This window comes from Antrostomus carolinensis, unplaced genomic scaffold (genome assembly GCF_000700745.2).
Source record: "Antrostomus carolinensis isolate BGI_N321 unplaced genomic scaffold, ASM70074v2 scaffold2609, whole genome shotgun sequence".
Taxonomy (NCBI): domain Eukaryota; kingdom Metazoa; phylum Chordata; class Aves; order Caprimulgiformes; family Caprimulgidae; genus Antrostomus; species Antrostomus carolinensis.
The window spans coordinates 1-13,145 of NW_010339376.1; the positions used below are offsets into that span (position 1 = coordinate 1).

Below are 13,145 nucleotides of genomic sequence, written 5' to 3' on the forward strand. Positions count from 1 at the left end.
ACAGTACAATTGCTCACCACCCACCAACAGCGATCGCAGAGGAGCGAAAAGGAACCTTGACCCTGCAACTGCAATCCTGGAAAAGCGAGCCTGAGTGATTCCTGAGATAATCCCCCCACTTTCTGGTTCATGTCCTGCCCATGCCGGGATAGGAGATGGAATATCTCATTGGCAGAGCCAAATGCCAATTTGGGGTTTTGCTAATTACTGCGCTTCCCCCCTCCCAGCCCTTTGCACCTGCAACTCCCCAAACACAATGAGCTTGGGCTGCAGCAGCAACTAATGACATTGGTACCTGATCAACATTCTTCTCATCACAAACCCCACACTGAACCCAACGCACAGCTGCTCCAGCTGCTGAGAAGAACATTAACTCTGTCCCAGCAAAAGCAGGACAGGTATTGATATAGGTGTCTGAAGATCTATGTCAATATAGTTGTCTAGATATCTACATATATAGATACAGATAAATATCTCTCTCTATATAGATATACTTTCTCTGGATGTGTATACATAAATATATATGCTGTATGTGGTATGATATGAGACATATATATATCTCATGGTGTATATACATACATATATATATCTATATATCTGTCTCTGTGAATGGTTAGGCACAAGAATTGTGTATCTGCTGTAGGAAGCAGGAATCACTGGTTGCTGAGTTACTGCCCATCTGAAGTGTGATCTGGGCAGCTGTAGTGATGTCCCAGGGCCTCTCCCGTGGTATTTCCTCTGGGGACTGAGCAGTGAAGGAGCCTGCCTGGTGTCCTCCACGGGAGGAGGTGCTGATGAAGGCTGTGTCCCCTTCCTGCAGCTGCGTGGTGGACGAGATGGATTTCTCAGGCATGGAGCTGGACGAAGCCCTGCGGAAGTTCCAGGCTCACATCCGCGTGCAGGGGGAAGCGCAGAAGGTGGAGCGGCTCATTGAGGCTTTCAGGTAAGAGAACGAGCCCTGCAGAGAGCACACCCAAGGCTGAAGAGATACAGCAGCTACAGAGTGAATGGCCAGGGACCTCCCTTCCAGAGAAGGTCATCACATAGGGGTTTCTGAAGCATGGAGTCCTCTGTGCTGTGTCCTTATCAGGGGCATGAAGGGCACAAAGTGAAGCCAGGCCTGACATTTCTGCCAGCAAGGGGCTTCCCTGGTCACTGGTGACTGACAGGAAGAGCAGCACTGGGGCTTGCAGGGGTGCTGGGTTCTCCCTTGGTGTATCCAGAGGAGCACTTTGCCCTCAGCAAGGCAGGCTGGAGTAGGCACCTCCTGTATTACCCTATGCAGTGACACCAGCCTGGGTAGTCCTCTCCAGTCTCACTTGCTCTTTTAGTTCCTGAGGACGAGAATGTTGAAGTTTTGGTGACCTGCTTCAGCTGTTGGTGGTAAATTTGCCTTCACAGAGCAGTCAGTTCCTTCTCATTTGTGTGAGAGTTGGAGTGAGAGGAGGAATGTGATTCATTTGTGATGAAGCCATTGGCACCCCTGTTCCCTGTTAAGTGTGTGCATCCCTCCTGCTGCAGCCAGAGGTACTGCATGTGTAACCCAGATGTGGTCCAGCAGTTCCACAACCCGGACACCATCTTCATCTTGGCCTTTGCAATCATCCTCCTCAATACGGACATGTACAGCCCCAACATCAAGCCTGACAGGAAGATGATGCTGGAGGATTTCATTCGCAATCTGAGAGGTGAGGGTCCTGCTTTGATTTTTTCATTATTATTTTTTTTTGACACCTTGCTTCTCTAAACTCTGCTTAGGTCAAGCTCTGCTAGGGGAGCTGCCTTTCTTCAGGGCTGCTGCTGTTCCCTGTGAGCCAGATGTGGAGGGCCCTTTGAGGTGTCTTCTAGGATGCTGGGGAAGGGGAAAAAATCTAAGCTTTGTCTTCTGCAGAAAGCTGTCCAGCCTTCTCAGAAGCCAACCATTTTCTTTGAGTGATGGTTTCATCTTTTAATAGATCTCACTGCTTGGAAGCAGTCCGTTGTATTTCATTTTCCTATTGTTCAGCTCCATCCTTCTTAGACCCTGCTGGATTGTGCTAAACAAGCCCTTCCCCTCCTTGCTGCTTTGAATATATGAACACATTTTCCTTCCATTCAGGATAAATCTTCCCCTTCTTAATTGCTTGCAATTGCTTGTAGTAACTGCAGGCCTGACAGAGTTCATGCATACATTACCTCTTCGCAATTTCTGATACATCAGTTTCCCAAATACATTTTCTTCTGTTTTTCAAGGTCAGCCCTTTCCATCTTGGTAATAGGTTGCTAAAAGCACTTTTGCAGATGTGGTCACAACATACTCATAGATAGAACCACTGCCTCCTCCTTATTTTCAGATCTGCTAATGCAGCTTAGTATTGTTTGGCCTTTTTTACTTCATGTCTAGACAAATTCTTGCCTAATTTCCCAGCCATATTCACTCCTAGGTCACCCTAGGCCAGTCATCTTCTAAGTGTCTCTTACTGCACATCAGCAATTTGGATGAAAATCCCTCAGAGTTTTTCCAGTGTAAATCCCTGTCTAGATTTTGAACTTCTGTGGGTTCCTTTGACTTGTTTCTTTGCCCTGACTGCTGTTCTCAGCCTCCCACACCTTCCCCAATTTGTCATCCACTTCAGACTCATCTAATGTGACACTGAGGCTCTCTTTCAAGTTATTTCTGGAGATACTGGATGGGGCTGATACCCACCATCATCCCCTTTGGTATCACAGCTGATGGCATGAACTCAAAAGGTTTCTTTGTGTTAACTTAAAGAGTTGCTTGAAAATCTGCCAGTTCACTGACATGACAATGAATTCAGCCAACATGAGGACCACTCACCTCCAGTGTGTAACACACCACAACTCACTAGAGCGAGTCAGTGTCACCTCGTTATAGACAAGGGGAGACAGCTCATTCCAGACTCATCTGCAGGCCAGTGCCCAGGTCAGTAACTTCACCAGCCTATGTTTGCAAAAAGACAGAGTATTCAGGCTACATTTGCAAGGACATGGATGAGGGACCCAGGAGGTGACAATGCCTCTTCATTCTTCAGCAGTTCCTCACCTCCATCACTCGCAGTCGTACATCTCAGAGCAGGAGCTGGAGAGAAAGCAGAGAAAATCAATATAAAATGACTGGAGGAATTCAGTTCAGAGGAAAGACTGGGAGTTTAATTTGTGGCGTTTGGCTCAGGGAAAGGTGAAAGAAAACATTTCTGGCAGGCTCTGCAAGGGTCAGACAGCAAGAGTTATCTAAGGAGATGTAAAAGAGGAAAGGGAAAGGGCCAAGACAGAGATATCACAGACAGAGTAACAGCAAAATATTACTCCAAGGAGACAGCACAGAAGGAAAATGGTAGAGGCCACAAAGCAAACAGAAGAGCTGATGCTTGCATTGGCAGCAGGAGCAGCTGGGTCCTGTCATAGATCTCCTCCATGTCTAGCACTTCTGATGATATGAGATCAATGCAGGGGTTGCTATTGAGCAGCCCAGGATATATGATTGTGAAATTGTGCCTGTAAAACCTTAGGGAACACATGGAAAGGAGCCACCATGCAGAGCAAAGGAATAGTGAAGTCTTCTGCATTGGCCTCAGAGGTGTCAGTCTCTCATGCGGGTGCATTAGATATGTTAGAGTGAGAAAGAAGAGAGCCTGAAGCACAGTATTGCTATTTCCCTTCGTTTTCCCCAGCACTGCCCAGTGCAGAGGCAGTAGTTGCCTGTCAGGGACCACCAGCTCTTCCCTTTCCTTTTCCCCCTGCCTAAGGAGATGTAAAAGAGGAAAGGGACAGGGCCAAGACAGAGATATCACAGACAGAGTAACAGCAAAGTATTATTCCTCCGGATTTTCTGTGTTTGGCAGGGGTAGATGACGGTGCTGACATCCCACGGGAGCTGGTGGTGGGGATCTACGAGAGGATCCAGCAGAAAGAGCTGAAATCCAATGAGGACCATGTGACTTACGTCACCAAAGTGGAGAAGTCCATAGTTGGGATGAAAACGGTGAGCACCCGTAATGCCTCTGGCACCCCCTCACCCCTCTCACCTCCCTCACCGGCCCTCTTCTCTGCCTTTCTCCTGTGTGCCCCTACTCCTCTTCTGTAACACTTACCTTGCTTGTCTTGATGAATTCATTCCTTTTTCTCCAGACACTTTTTTTTTCCTTGCAATCTCATTCTTTCCCAGTTTTGGGGGATCTCCTTGGCCAGAGTTTTTAGTATCTGGTCTGGTAATTGCTTGCCCAAGGATCTCATTGCAGGTCCTACCTACCAATCATAGAATCACAGAATGGTTTGGGTTGGAAAGGACCTTAAAGATTATCCAGTTCCAACCCCCCTGCTGTGGACAGGGTTTACCAACCACTAGATCAGGTTGCCCATGGCCCCATCCAACCTGACCTTGAATGCCTCCAGGGATGGGGCATCCACAACTTCTCTGGGCAACCTGTTCCAATGTTCCAGTGATAGCTCTGCAGTGTTTCAAACTTCCAGGCCTTGGGAGGGTGTAGGAAGTGGAAGGCAAAGTGAGAGTAAACAATGTCACCCATCTGTCTCTAATGAGTTCCTTAAGGACTGCTGGGGATAAGAGACCCTCAAATGCAGACAGCTTCTTTAGCAGTAGCCAATCTGTCATGCAAAAACATACATACTGTCACCCAAAATGAGCAGAATCATTTCTCAAAACCCGGGAAACCTGCAGATGTCCAGTAAGGTGAGAGAGGATGACCAGTCACCTCATGACTGGAAGCCAGAGGTGTATGAAGATAGAGTGTGTGAGCAAGAGGGTTCCCTATAGCCTGTCCCACTCCTTTGAGTTATCCAGATCACAGGGGCATAGTGATGGTGAGGAGATGATTCGAGTGGACAGAGTGGGCAGAATTTGCTTGTGCTACTGTTACTGAGCAGGGTCGTTGGGGAGACCCACAGTGGCACCTCCCTGAGCCCCTGCATGGTCTTGTGGGTCTTCTGCAGGTTCTGTCTGTGCCCCATCGCCGGCTGGTCTGCTGCAGCCGCTTGTATGAAGTGACTGATGTGAACAAAGTACAGAAGCAGGCAGCTCACCAGAGGGAAGTGTTTCTCTTCAATGACCTGCTGGTGGTGAGTGTGCTCTGGCAATTAGGGGCTACATTGAGAAAACTCACTTTAATTTCTGTACAGAAATCTAAAACAAATCCCCAACATCCATTTCCTCCCTATCCTAAGGACAGACCATCTCCTGGTCCATCACCATGGTAAGACACAGCTCTGAATCCTTCACTGTTAAAAAACTACCAAATCTAAAACTCCTCTAACCCTTGAAAAAAACAAACTGTCACATCCCACAGCCATCCAAGCAATGTCATTGCTCTCTCTCTCATGCCTTTGCCAGCAGGGAGGTTCGTTTCATGAAAGGGAGGTTCATTTCTTTGTCTGTTTGTACTACAGTAGACAGAGCCCTCCCATGCACTTCCAATCTTTCCTGCCAGATGCTTTAAAACCTTCTAACATTGCAAAGGCTGTAGGAGAGTAGATAGTACTTACTGGGAGCCTCAAATGTCTGTATTTTAAAAGTGTCCTGCCCCAGCAACCTTGCAACGGAGTTCAGACAGGTACGAGGAAGGGCAGAGGTACGCTGGGACTGGAAGGACACCAAACAAGGTGGAAGTTCTGCTCAATTTAATGCCAAAATGAAACTGTGGATATTGCAAATGTCAGGCTAAAACCAAACCCTTTTGTCGGGGCAGAGGACAAGAGAGCTTCCCCCACCTCTTCTTCTGCACCCATTTGTACAGTTGTGAACCTGGGGAGAGGGTCTGCTCCTTGCTATCCCTCTGCTCCATGGGATAAACCAGATCCATAAGAACCAGTGCAGCGTTCACACATGCTCTTGTTCCCAGCTCTAAGGTATTTCTGACAGGCTTCCCTTCACCTTTTGATCTAGCCCTCGGTGAAAAGAATTACCCTTGCAAAGTCAGAAATGTGGGCATCAAAAAGCCAGCACCCCCTGGGAGACAGAGCTGAGTGAACCCCAGGGCTGTGCACAGAGAATTTCAGAAGTGGTGGGAGCATGCCAAGCAGCTTCCTGGGCAAAGAGCCTATCAGTCACCAAGTGTTACTCCCATGTACTATTAACAGAGCTTGCAGAAAGCTTGTTTTGCTTTGAGCAGTTTGCATTGTCCTGGCCTCACTGTTCCCCAGCACCCTGCTCAATGATGCATCTCTCCCTTCAACAGATCCTCAAGCTTTGCCCCAAGAAGAAAAGCTCCTCAACCTACACATTTTGCAAGTCAGTCGGCCTGCTAGGGATGCAGTTCCATCTCTTTGAGAATGAATGTAAGTCCATCGCTCCTTGGCTGCCTGGAGGGGTTTGGCAGGGGGAAGGAGGGAGGGGGCTGAGTCACCCAGTATGAGTTTGCATCGGAATAGAGATTCCATCAAGGTTAAATGTGGAGAGGAGAAAACTGAGACTCGGTGATGAAGAGATCACTGTGCAGGTACAGTGCGATGAGAAGAGGCTCCTGGTACCTCTTGCTAGTCTGCAGAAGGGCTGGAGTTAAGCTAATTGAAGGATCTGGCTTGTCACGGTGGCAGAGAGAGCGCTAGTGGGGAGGAGTGAGGGAATCAATCCCCAGATACATCTCACTGAGCTCTCAGGAGCCAACTGTAGGTGGAGAACCGCGTTGACAAAACTACTGCTTCAGCTTTAGCCCCTCTGCCCTCATGCCCAAAATCACAGCTCCCACCTCTACCTTTGACACTGATAAAGGCTCAGGTGTTGGTGCTGTTGCCTCCCGCCCTGTGCCCTGCTCTGCTGTGCTGAAAGCTTCCCAAGACAGGAGCAGAACACTTGGAACAGCACCCACCAAAGCATGGCCAGAGGCCAGCCCTAGTCAGCCTGACCTTGATGGTCTGGGAATAGAGCCATGATGTGTCATGATTGAAGCTGGTTGCATGGTGGAGGAGTTCCAGAAACAGGCAGGCTTCCTGCTGGTGCACAGCAGTCCCAGGCAAGTCTGGCTGATGCCCACTGGGCTTTTTGTGAAGACCTGCAGAACATGCTGCAAGGAAGGAAGACTCTAGCAGCACTGAGGCTATACTAAGTTTTTTTACATCCTCCCTCTACCCTCTTGGCAGCACGAGTCTCTCTCCTGACACTCTCTGCTCTGCAGCACACAGAGGCTTTCATATCCCGGGATGTACAAAAGAGTCATTCATAGCTGAGCATCCCCAGAGGCACCATCTGAGCTGGGATCAGCTTTCAGGGGTATGGTGACTATCCTGGCAGTGCCCAAGGATCTTCTGGCAGAGGCATCCTGTTGTGTATCCCCTGCAGAGACAGAAAAGCAGATGTCCTAAAGGGCTTGTGAGATCTGAACAGAGGAGACAGACAGAGGGTGGGAAAAGGGGCCTGGGACACAAAGTGGGGAGCAGAGGGGTGGCAGGAAATAGCAGGTTGGCCCTTTGACTTGTTTTGGAGCAGGTCCAAAGAAGGGCAATGAAGCTGGGGAAGGGTCTGGAGGACAAGTCCTACAAGGAATGGCTGAAGGAACTAGGGTTATTGGAGAAAAGGAGGCTGAGGGGAGACCTTGTGGCTCTGTGCAAGTCCCTTGGAGGAGGGTGGAGAGAGGTGGGGGTGGGTCTGTTCAACCAAGGACCAAGGGACAGGACAAGAGGAAATGGGCTCCAGTTGTGGCCAGGGCAGTTGAGATGGGATGTGAGGAAGAATTTCTTCACCCAAGGGGCGGTCAGGCATTGGAACAGGCTGCCCAGGGAGGTGGTGGAGTCACCTTCCCTGGTGGAATTTAACAGACGGGCAGACGAGGTGCTCAGGGACATGGGTTAGAGGTGGGATTGGCAGTGTTGGGTTTATGGTTGGACTTGATGATCTTAAATGTCTTTTCCAACCACTATGATTCTGTTGCATGAAGTGTACCTAAGAGCTACAGTGGTTTTGGCAGTGGTCTGGCATGGGTGGCACTTGCCTTGCTGCTGCAGCTTGGCCATTCTGTTCCCTTGGAGGGCTGAAGTGCTTCAAGTTCCTCCAGTTTGCAGAGGGACAAACTCGAGGTGTGCCTTTCCTTTGGAATCGTGGTGGAAACTCTCTGTCCTGCAGAAGTACCAAAGCAGACAACTACTCCTAACAAACACCTCTTTATTTTGTTGATACATCTTCTTTACAGATTACCCCCATGGCATCACACTGGTGACTCCAGTTTCAGGCTCAGAGAAGAAACAGGTACTACACTTCTGTGCTCTGGGTGCTGAGGAAATGCAGAAGTTTGTGGAAGATCTGAAAGAGTCAATAGCAGAAGTGACGGAGCTGGAGCAGATACGAATTGAATGTAAGGACCTCTGACAGCATTCACACTCCAATGCTGACACACTCTATGTGTCTACAAGGGAGAAAGGATAAAGGAGATGGGTTCTTCAGGAAGAGGGAGAAAGAGGATGAGTAGCACAAGTCTGCACAGGATTGTTCTTGGTTTCCACCATTAGGTCAGGCTCTGTGACCACCTGGCAGCAGGAGAAACGGAAGAATTTAAGTACTTATGATGCTTATGAAACAGGCTGTGTAGTAGAGTGGCCTGGAATAGTGAAGCTTAGACTGTCAGACCCAGAAGACTCTTCTCCATCCCATACTCCTTTGACTTTGCAAATATGATCTGTGGATAGCTGGGAAGTACAGGACCTGTAGCCTTAGCAGAGTTGTCCTTCACTCCAGGAATGTCTTGGGGGAAAGCAGTCTGTATTGTGTCCCTCTGTGGCCTATCACGGATGTCCATGTAGCCTTTGATGGCCTTGCCACATATAAACTGATGACCCGAAGTAGCCTCACATCAGAGGTCCCTTCCTGTGCAGCAATAACCTGTTCTGTGTACATGCAGGTCATGCACAGAAGGTCGTGTGGAGATAGGCAAGTTCATCCACGTGTCAAGTCCTTTCCAGTTTCTCTGTTTTTCTTGGCTGTTCCTCTCTCCCTCCCTTCTTGACACTTGTCATTTTCTTGCATTAATTCTCCTTGCTGACTTCCCATAATATGCTCGTGTCCTTCCCTCCATCCCTCTCCTCATTCACTTCCGTGTGTCTGTCTTGCAGGGGAATTGGAGAAACAGCAAGGGGCAAAGTCTCTCTCCTTAAGGACCAATGGAGCCCAGATGGAACTGCAGTCTAAGCAAGGCTCTCCAACAGGTAAGAGGACACCCGATTTCTCTTGGTCAAGCAGTGCTGCCTTTGCAAATGTGTTCTCATTGATTCCTGGGAGAATGACTGCAAAAAGAAATTCTCAGTTTTGTATCCTTCAGCCTTGGGCAAATAGAGTCATAGAATGGTTTGGGTTGGAAAGGACCTTCAAGATCATCCAGTCCCAACCTTCCTGCTGTGGACAGCGTTGGCAACCACTAGATCAGGATGCCCGGGGCCCCATCCAACCTGGCCTTGAACACCTCCAGGGATGGGGCATCCACAGCTTCTCTGGGCAACCTGGGCTAGTGCCTTATTAGGGTGAAAAATTTCCTCCTCATATCTCACCTAAATCTCTCCTTTCTTACTTTAAAACCATTTCCCCTTGTCCTATAGTGGAGCTATGAGAGCATATGCCTTCCTCAAATACCCTAGAAAAGCCATTCCAGTCTCATGACCCAGTCTGTAGCTCTACCATCCAGCAAAGAGATGTTACTGGTGGAGCACAGGTAACTGCTGGAGAACCTGGCCCACTTGGTCTTCCCTGAACTGATACAACACAGTAACTTCACTATGAACTTCCTCCAGTCTCTTCTCCAACACTTTGGACCAGCCTCTTCGTATCAAAGGCTTTGTGTCCATTCCTGCCTTGTCTTGTCTGCCAGCAAAAATCAAGTGCAGAGACGAGTGGCTACCAACTCACTAGAGACCAGGACCTGAGGATGGGACCCCAAAGGGGACTCCTGCTACCCCACTAAGCAGCTACCAGGTTACAAGAGAGTCGGGATTTGTCCTTGCAGTCAAGAGTCTTGTTTGGCCCCTACTTCTCCCTTGAGCTTTCCAGTCCACAGTGTAAGGTCCAGCTCTTGACTAGAAGTACAGGCCTCATGAGTGAGAGCTTTTGTTTTATTTCAAAGGCAAGAAGGATTTGGGGGAGAAGGTCTCGGACAGCACAGTGGAGGTAAGTAGAGTGCAGAGCAGCTGAGGTAAGTAATTCTCTCTCACTTCAGCTCTTCTCACATTCTCTGTTGTTTCTTTTCTCAGGTTTTAATCAATGCCTCCCCAGCCAGACTGACAATTTTACCAATTTCCAGAGATACAATTAAAAGTTACTGCTAGGACGGGTAATACAACTTTCAAATCCAACCTAAACTTCAAAGCATTTTTCAATCCGTTTTTATAACTGTAACATCCCTCATAGACCAAGCTCCCAAACGCTGTAGACTAACCCACCCCACTGCTTACGGGGAGACTGAGAACCCCACTAAAGACTTCCCTGACATGCTAACTCCATGCAGCATCACATGCAAATTCCCTGCTGCCCAGCTTTCCTGCACAATCTCTGCAGCTCTATCTCTCCATCCACCCCCTTGAAGGGGATTAAGCATGGCCTTTGTCTACCAGAGATTTTCCCTAAAGCTTCACCTTCCTTAGGCAGGGAGCTTGGCTGTCCTGTGTGCGTCTATCTTTGCAGGGATGTCTTGACACCCAGTGGGTTGCCTGTTTCTTCACAGACACCCAATACTCCCACTGCCTGTGAGGAAACAGGAAAATGCAATCTTCATACTGAAAATCTTATTGACTACTTTCTACTCTCTCCCTGTCTGGAATATCTCCATTGTCCTGAATTTGCCCTTTTCCAGAGTAGTTCTTTCCCCTCTCATCATTGAATATTTACTTGAAGAGTTTAGCTTCTCTGTGGGGAGTGGGTGCTGCTTCTTTTCCCTAATGAGCATTTCCCTGCAGACACCCCCTTCCTGGGGAAGGTGCTTCTCCCACCAAATTTCTTCTGCCTGTTGGGAGGAGTGTTCTCCTTGTGGAGAATGGTTGTTAGCACCTCAGGGCCCAGTTTTTTTCCTAGGGGCTGTTCCACTGCCTGAATAAATATTGACACGATGTTATGTCCTGCTGTGCGGTGACTCTGAGCAACCTCCATGCTCGAGTAGGGACGGACAGCTCAACCCTTGGCCCAGCATCATGCCAAGTTTGGCCACTCCACAGCTTCTCCTTCCTAGTTGCTGGTGCTGCTGCCCAACGTACCAGACCATCAGGGCACCCCACTGTCCCATCTGCCCACCTGTACCCCTCCCTAGCTGGAAGTGCCATGCCGATCTACAAGCGCTTGTCTCCTACCCAGGGTTTGCCACTTGATTGTTTTGAGCTGGCAGCTTTGCTCTGGTTTGGGGTCTCCATCAGCTCATGGCCTTGGCAGGAGGAACTAGAACTTCATCCACTATTCAGGAAGCACCGTTTTCCTGCTGTGCTTCTCCTCCTGTGGACCTCCAGTCCAGGCCCACTCCTTTTTAAAACTGGACTCAGCGAGCTCCCTTATTTGACTCCACTCTCAGCATCTCTCTGGGGACCCTGATGACCTCCTGCTTCCCTTCCCCCTTGCAGTAATACTCTGCCAGCAGAGTAACATTTCCATTTCTTTGAGATGATCTAATCTGCTGCCATTTCATCATGAATTTCTTTTATCATTGTATGAGCCAGACGGGCTTTTTTTTTCCTTTCTTTCTTTCTTTCTTTCTTTCTTCCTTTTTTTTTCTTTTCTCGAAAAATCATTTCCTTTCACTGACAAACCATCAAACGGAGCAGAGGGAGCTGCCTTTTGCTAGAGTATGTCAGATTTCTGCTTTTTCCTTTGTAAACAGATTAGCCAGTCATGTGCTGTACCTTCCTACTCAGAAGGCAGGGAGCTGGGAAGGGCTCGAGTCTCTCTGTCTCTCTCTATCTCAGATCCAGCTACCGTCATTTTGCTGAAACCTACAGCCTCGATTATCTGAAACTTTGCTGTCTGGTTCCCCTCTCCTTTTTGTTGGTGGGGACAAGGCCATGACCTCTGAGGTCTGTTCACTACCATGAGAACTGACGGATGCCTCTGCTCCTAGAGTTGATTTGCGTTCCCTGTGCCCTTTGGATTAATCCAAGTTGCACCGTACTTGGGGACGTCGGCCCTGCTGCCTTCAGCGTGATGGAAAGGACAGGGGCACTTAGGCCTAGATGGGGACATTGCTGGGGCTGGACAGCCAAGGATTGTGCCTGGTCTGGGTTTTTGGGGGTTTTTTGTTGTTTTGTGGGTTTTTTTTTTGAGGAGGGGGTTTAATGCATGTGGTGGGGCTTCAGGGCAGCCAGTAGCAGCAGATGGGAAAAGTCTTTGTAACATGTAATGCTTCTTTGGCTGTTTCTAAACTAGGTGTCAATTCACAACAGGCTTCAAACGTACCAGCACAACTCCACCCTGGGGCCCGAGAGTGGAATGCAGCCCAGCACGCGTCTTAACATGCCACGGGAACGGCTGGAGACAGCACTGGTGCCCTCGCACCCCGCCTCGGCGGGGACACTTGTACAGTGCCAGCAGATTGTCAAAGTCATTGTTTTGGACAAGCCGTGCCTGGCTCGGATGGAGCCGGCCCTCAACCAGACTCTGACACGCTACGTCACCTCCGATTCCTGCACCTCCACCCCTTGGCGTGGTGTGGGCAGTGGGCTCCCCGGGACGCCCATGAAGCTGGTCCATCAGCCTCCTCTCCCACCTCCACCACCTCCTTACAACCACCCCCACCAGTATTGTCCCCCCAGCTCCCTGCTTCAGAGGCGCAGGTACTCCAGTGGTTCACGCAGCCTCGTGTAGCCACACCACCAGCACCAAAACAGCACAGACTTCCCTGCTTCCCTTCCCCACCACCTCCCGGAGACCCTTTCTGCCTACAGAGATCTAGTTTGTGATTTATTTTTTAGTAAAAGAAGAAGAAAAGATATAAAAAAAAAAAAAAAAGCTGACTGACCTAACTTTACCCTGTCTCCCCTCAAGATGATGCTAATTGTGAGGAACCATCTCCAGAAGCTGCCAACCTACATGCTCACACATCCTAACACCCTGCCAGCCCAGCTGGGCCTCCTGTGGTCGTGCTGTCCCCATGTAGCACTTTGCTGCCCTGTTCCTCAGAGGCTTGATGACCTGCTGCTTTATAGGCACTGTGTCTTCCGTTTGCTACTCCCTCACC

The 13,145-nt window shown here is 49.1% G+C and overlaps 1 protein-coding gene across 1 annotated transcript; it reads left to right on the top strand.

The window, feature by feature from the left end:
• The first annotated feature begins 794 nt into the window (after nt 1–794).
• On the top strand, nt 795–12,860 carry IQSEC3 (IQ motif and Sec7 domain ArfGEF 3). The gene is made up of 9 exons (XM_010175833.1): nt 795–943; nt 1,522–1,688; nt 3,843–3,982; nt 4,951–5,076; nt 6,192–6,291; nt 8,139–8,300; nt 9,055–9,147; nt 10,056–10,099; nt 12,335–12,860. Exons 1-9 carry the CDS (start codon nt 795–797, stop codon nt 12,770–12,772), a joined length of 1,419 nt encoding a protein of 472 aa, XP_010174135.1. The 3' UTR covers nt 12,773–12,860.
• Nucleotides 12,861–13,145: the final 285 nt, after the last annotated feature.

Excerpts from the sequence above, each read along its gene's own strand:
- IQSEC3 (XM_010175833.1), top strand. The coding sequence starts at position 795 with ATGAAGGCTGTGTCCCCTTCCTGCAGCTGCGTGGTGGACGAGATGGAT. Across the intron at positions 6,292-8,138 it reads CCATCTCTTTGAGAATGAAT|ATTACCCCCATGGCATCACA; the intron begins GTAAGTCCATCG and ends TCTTCTTTACAG. Across the intron at positions 10,100-12,334 it reads TCTCGGACAGCACAGTGGAG|GTGTCAATTCACAACAGGCT; the intron begins GTAAGTAGAGTG and ends TTTCTAAACTAG.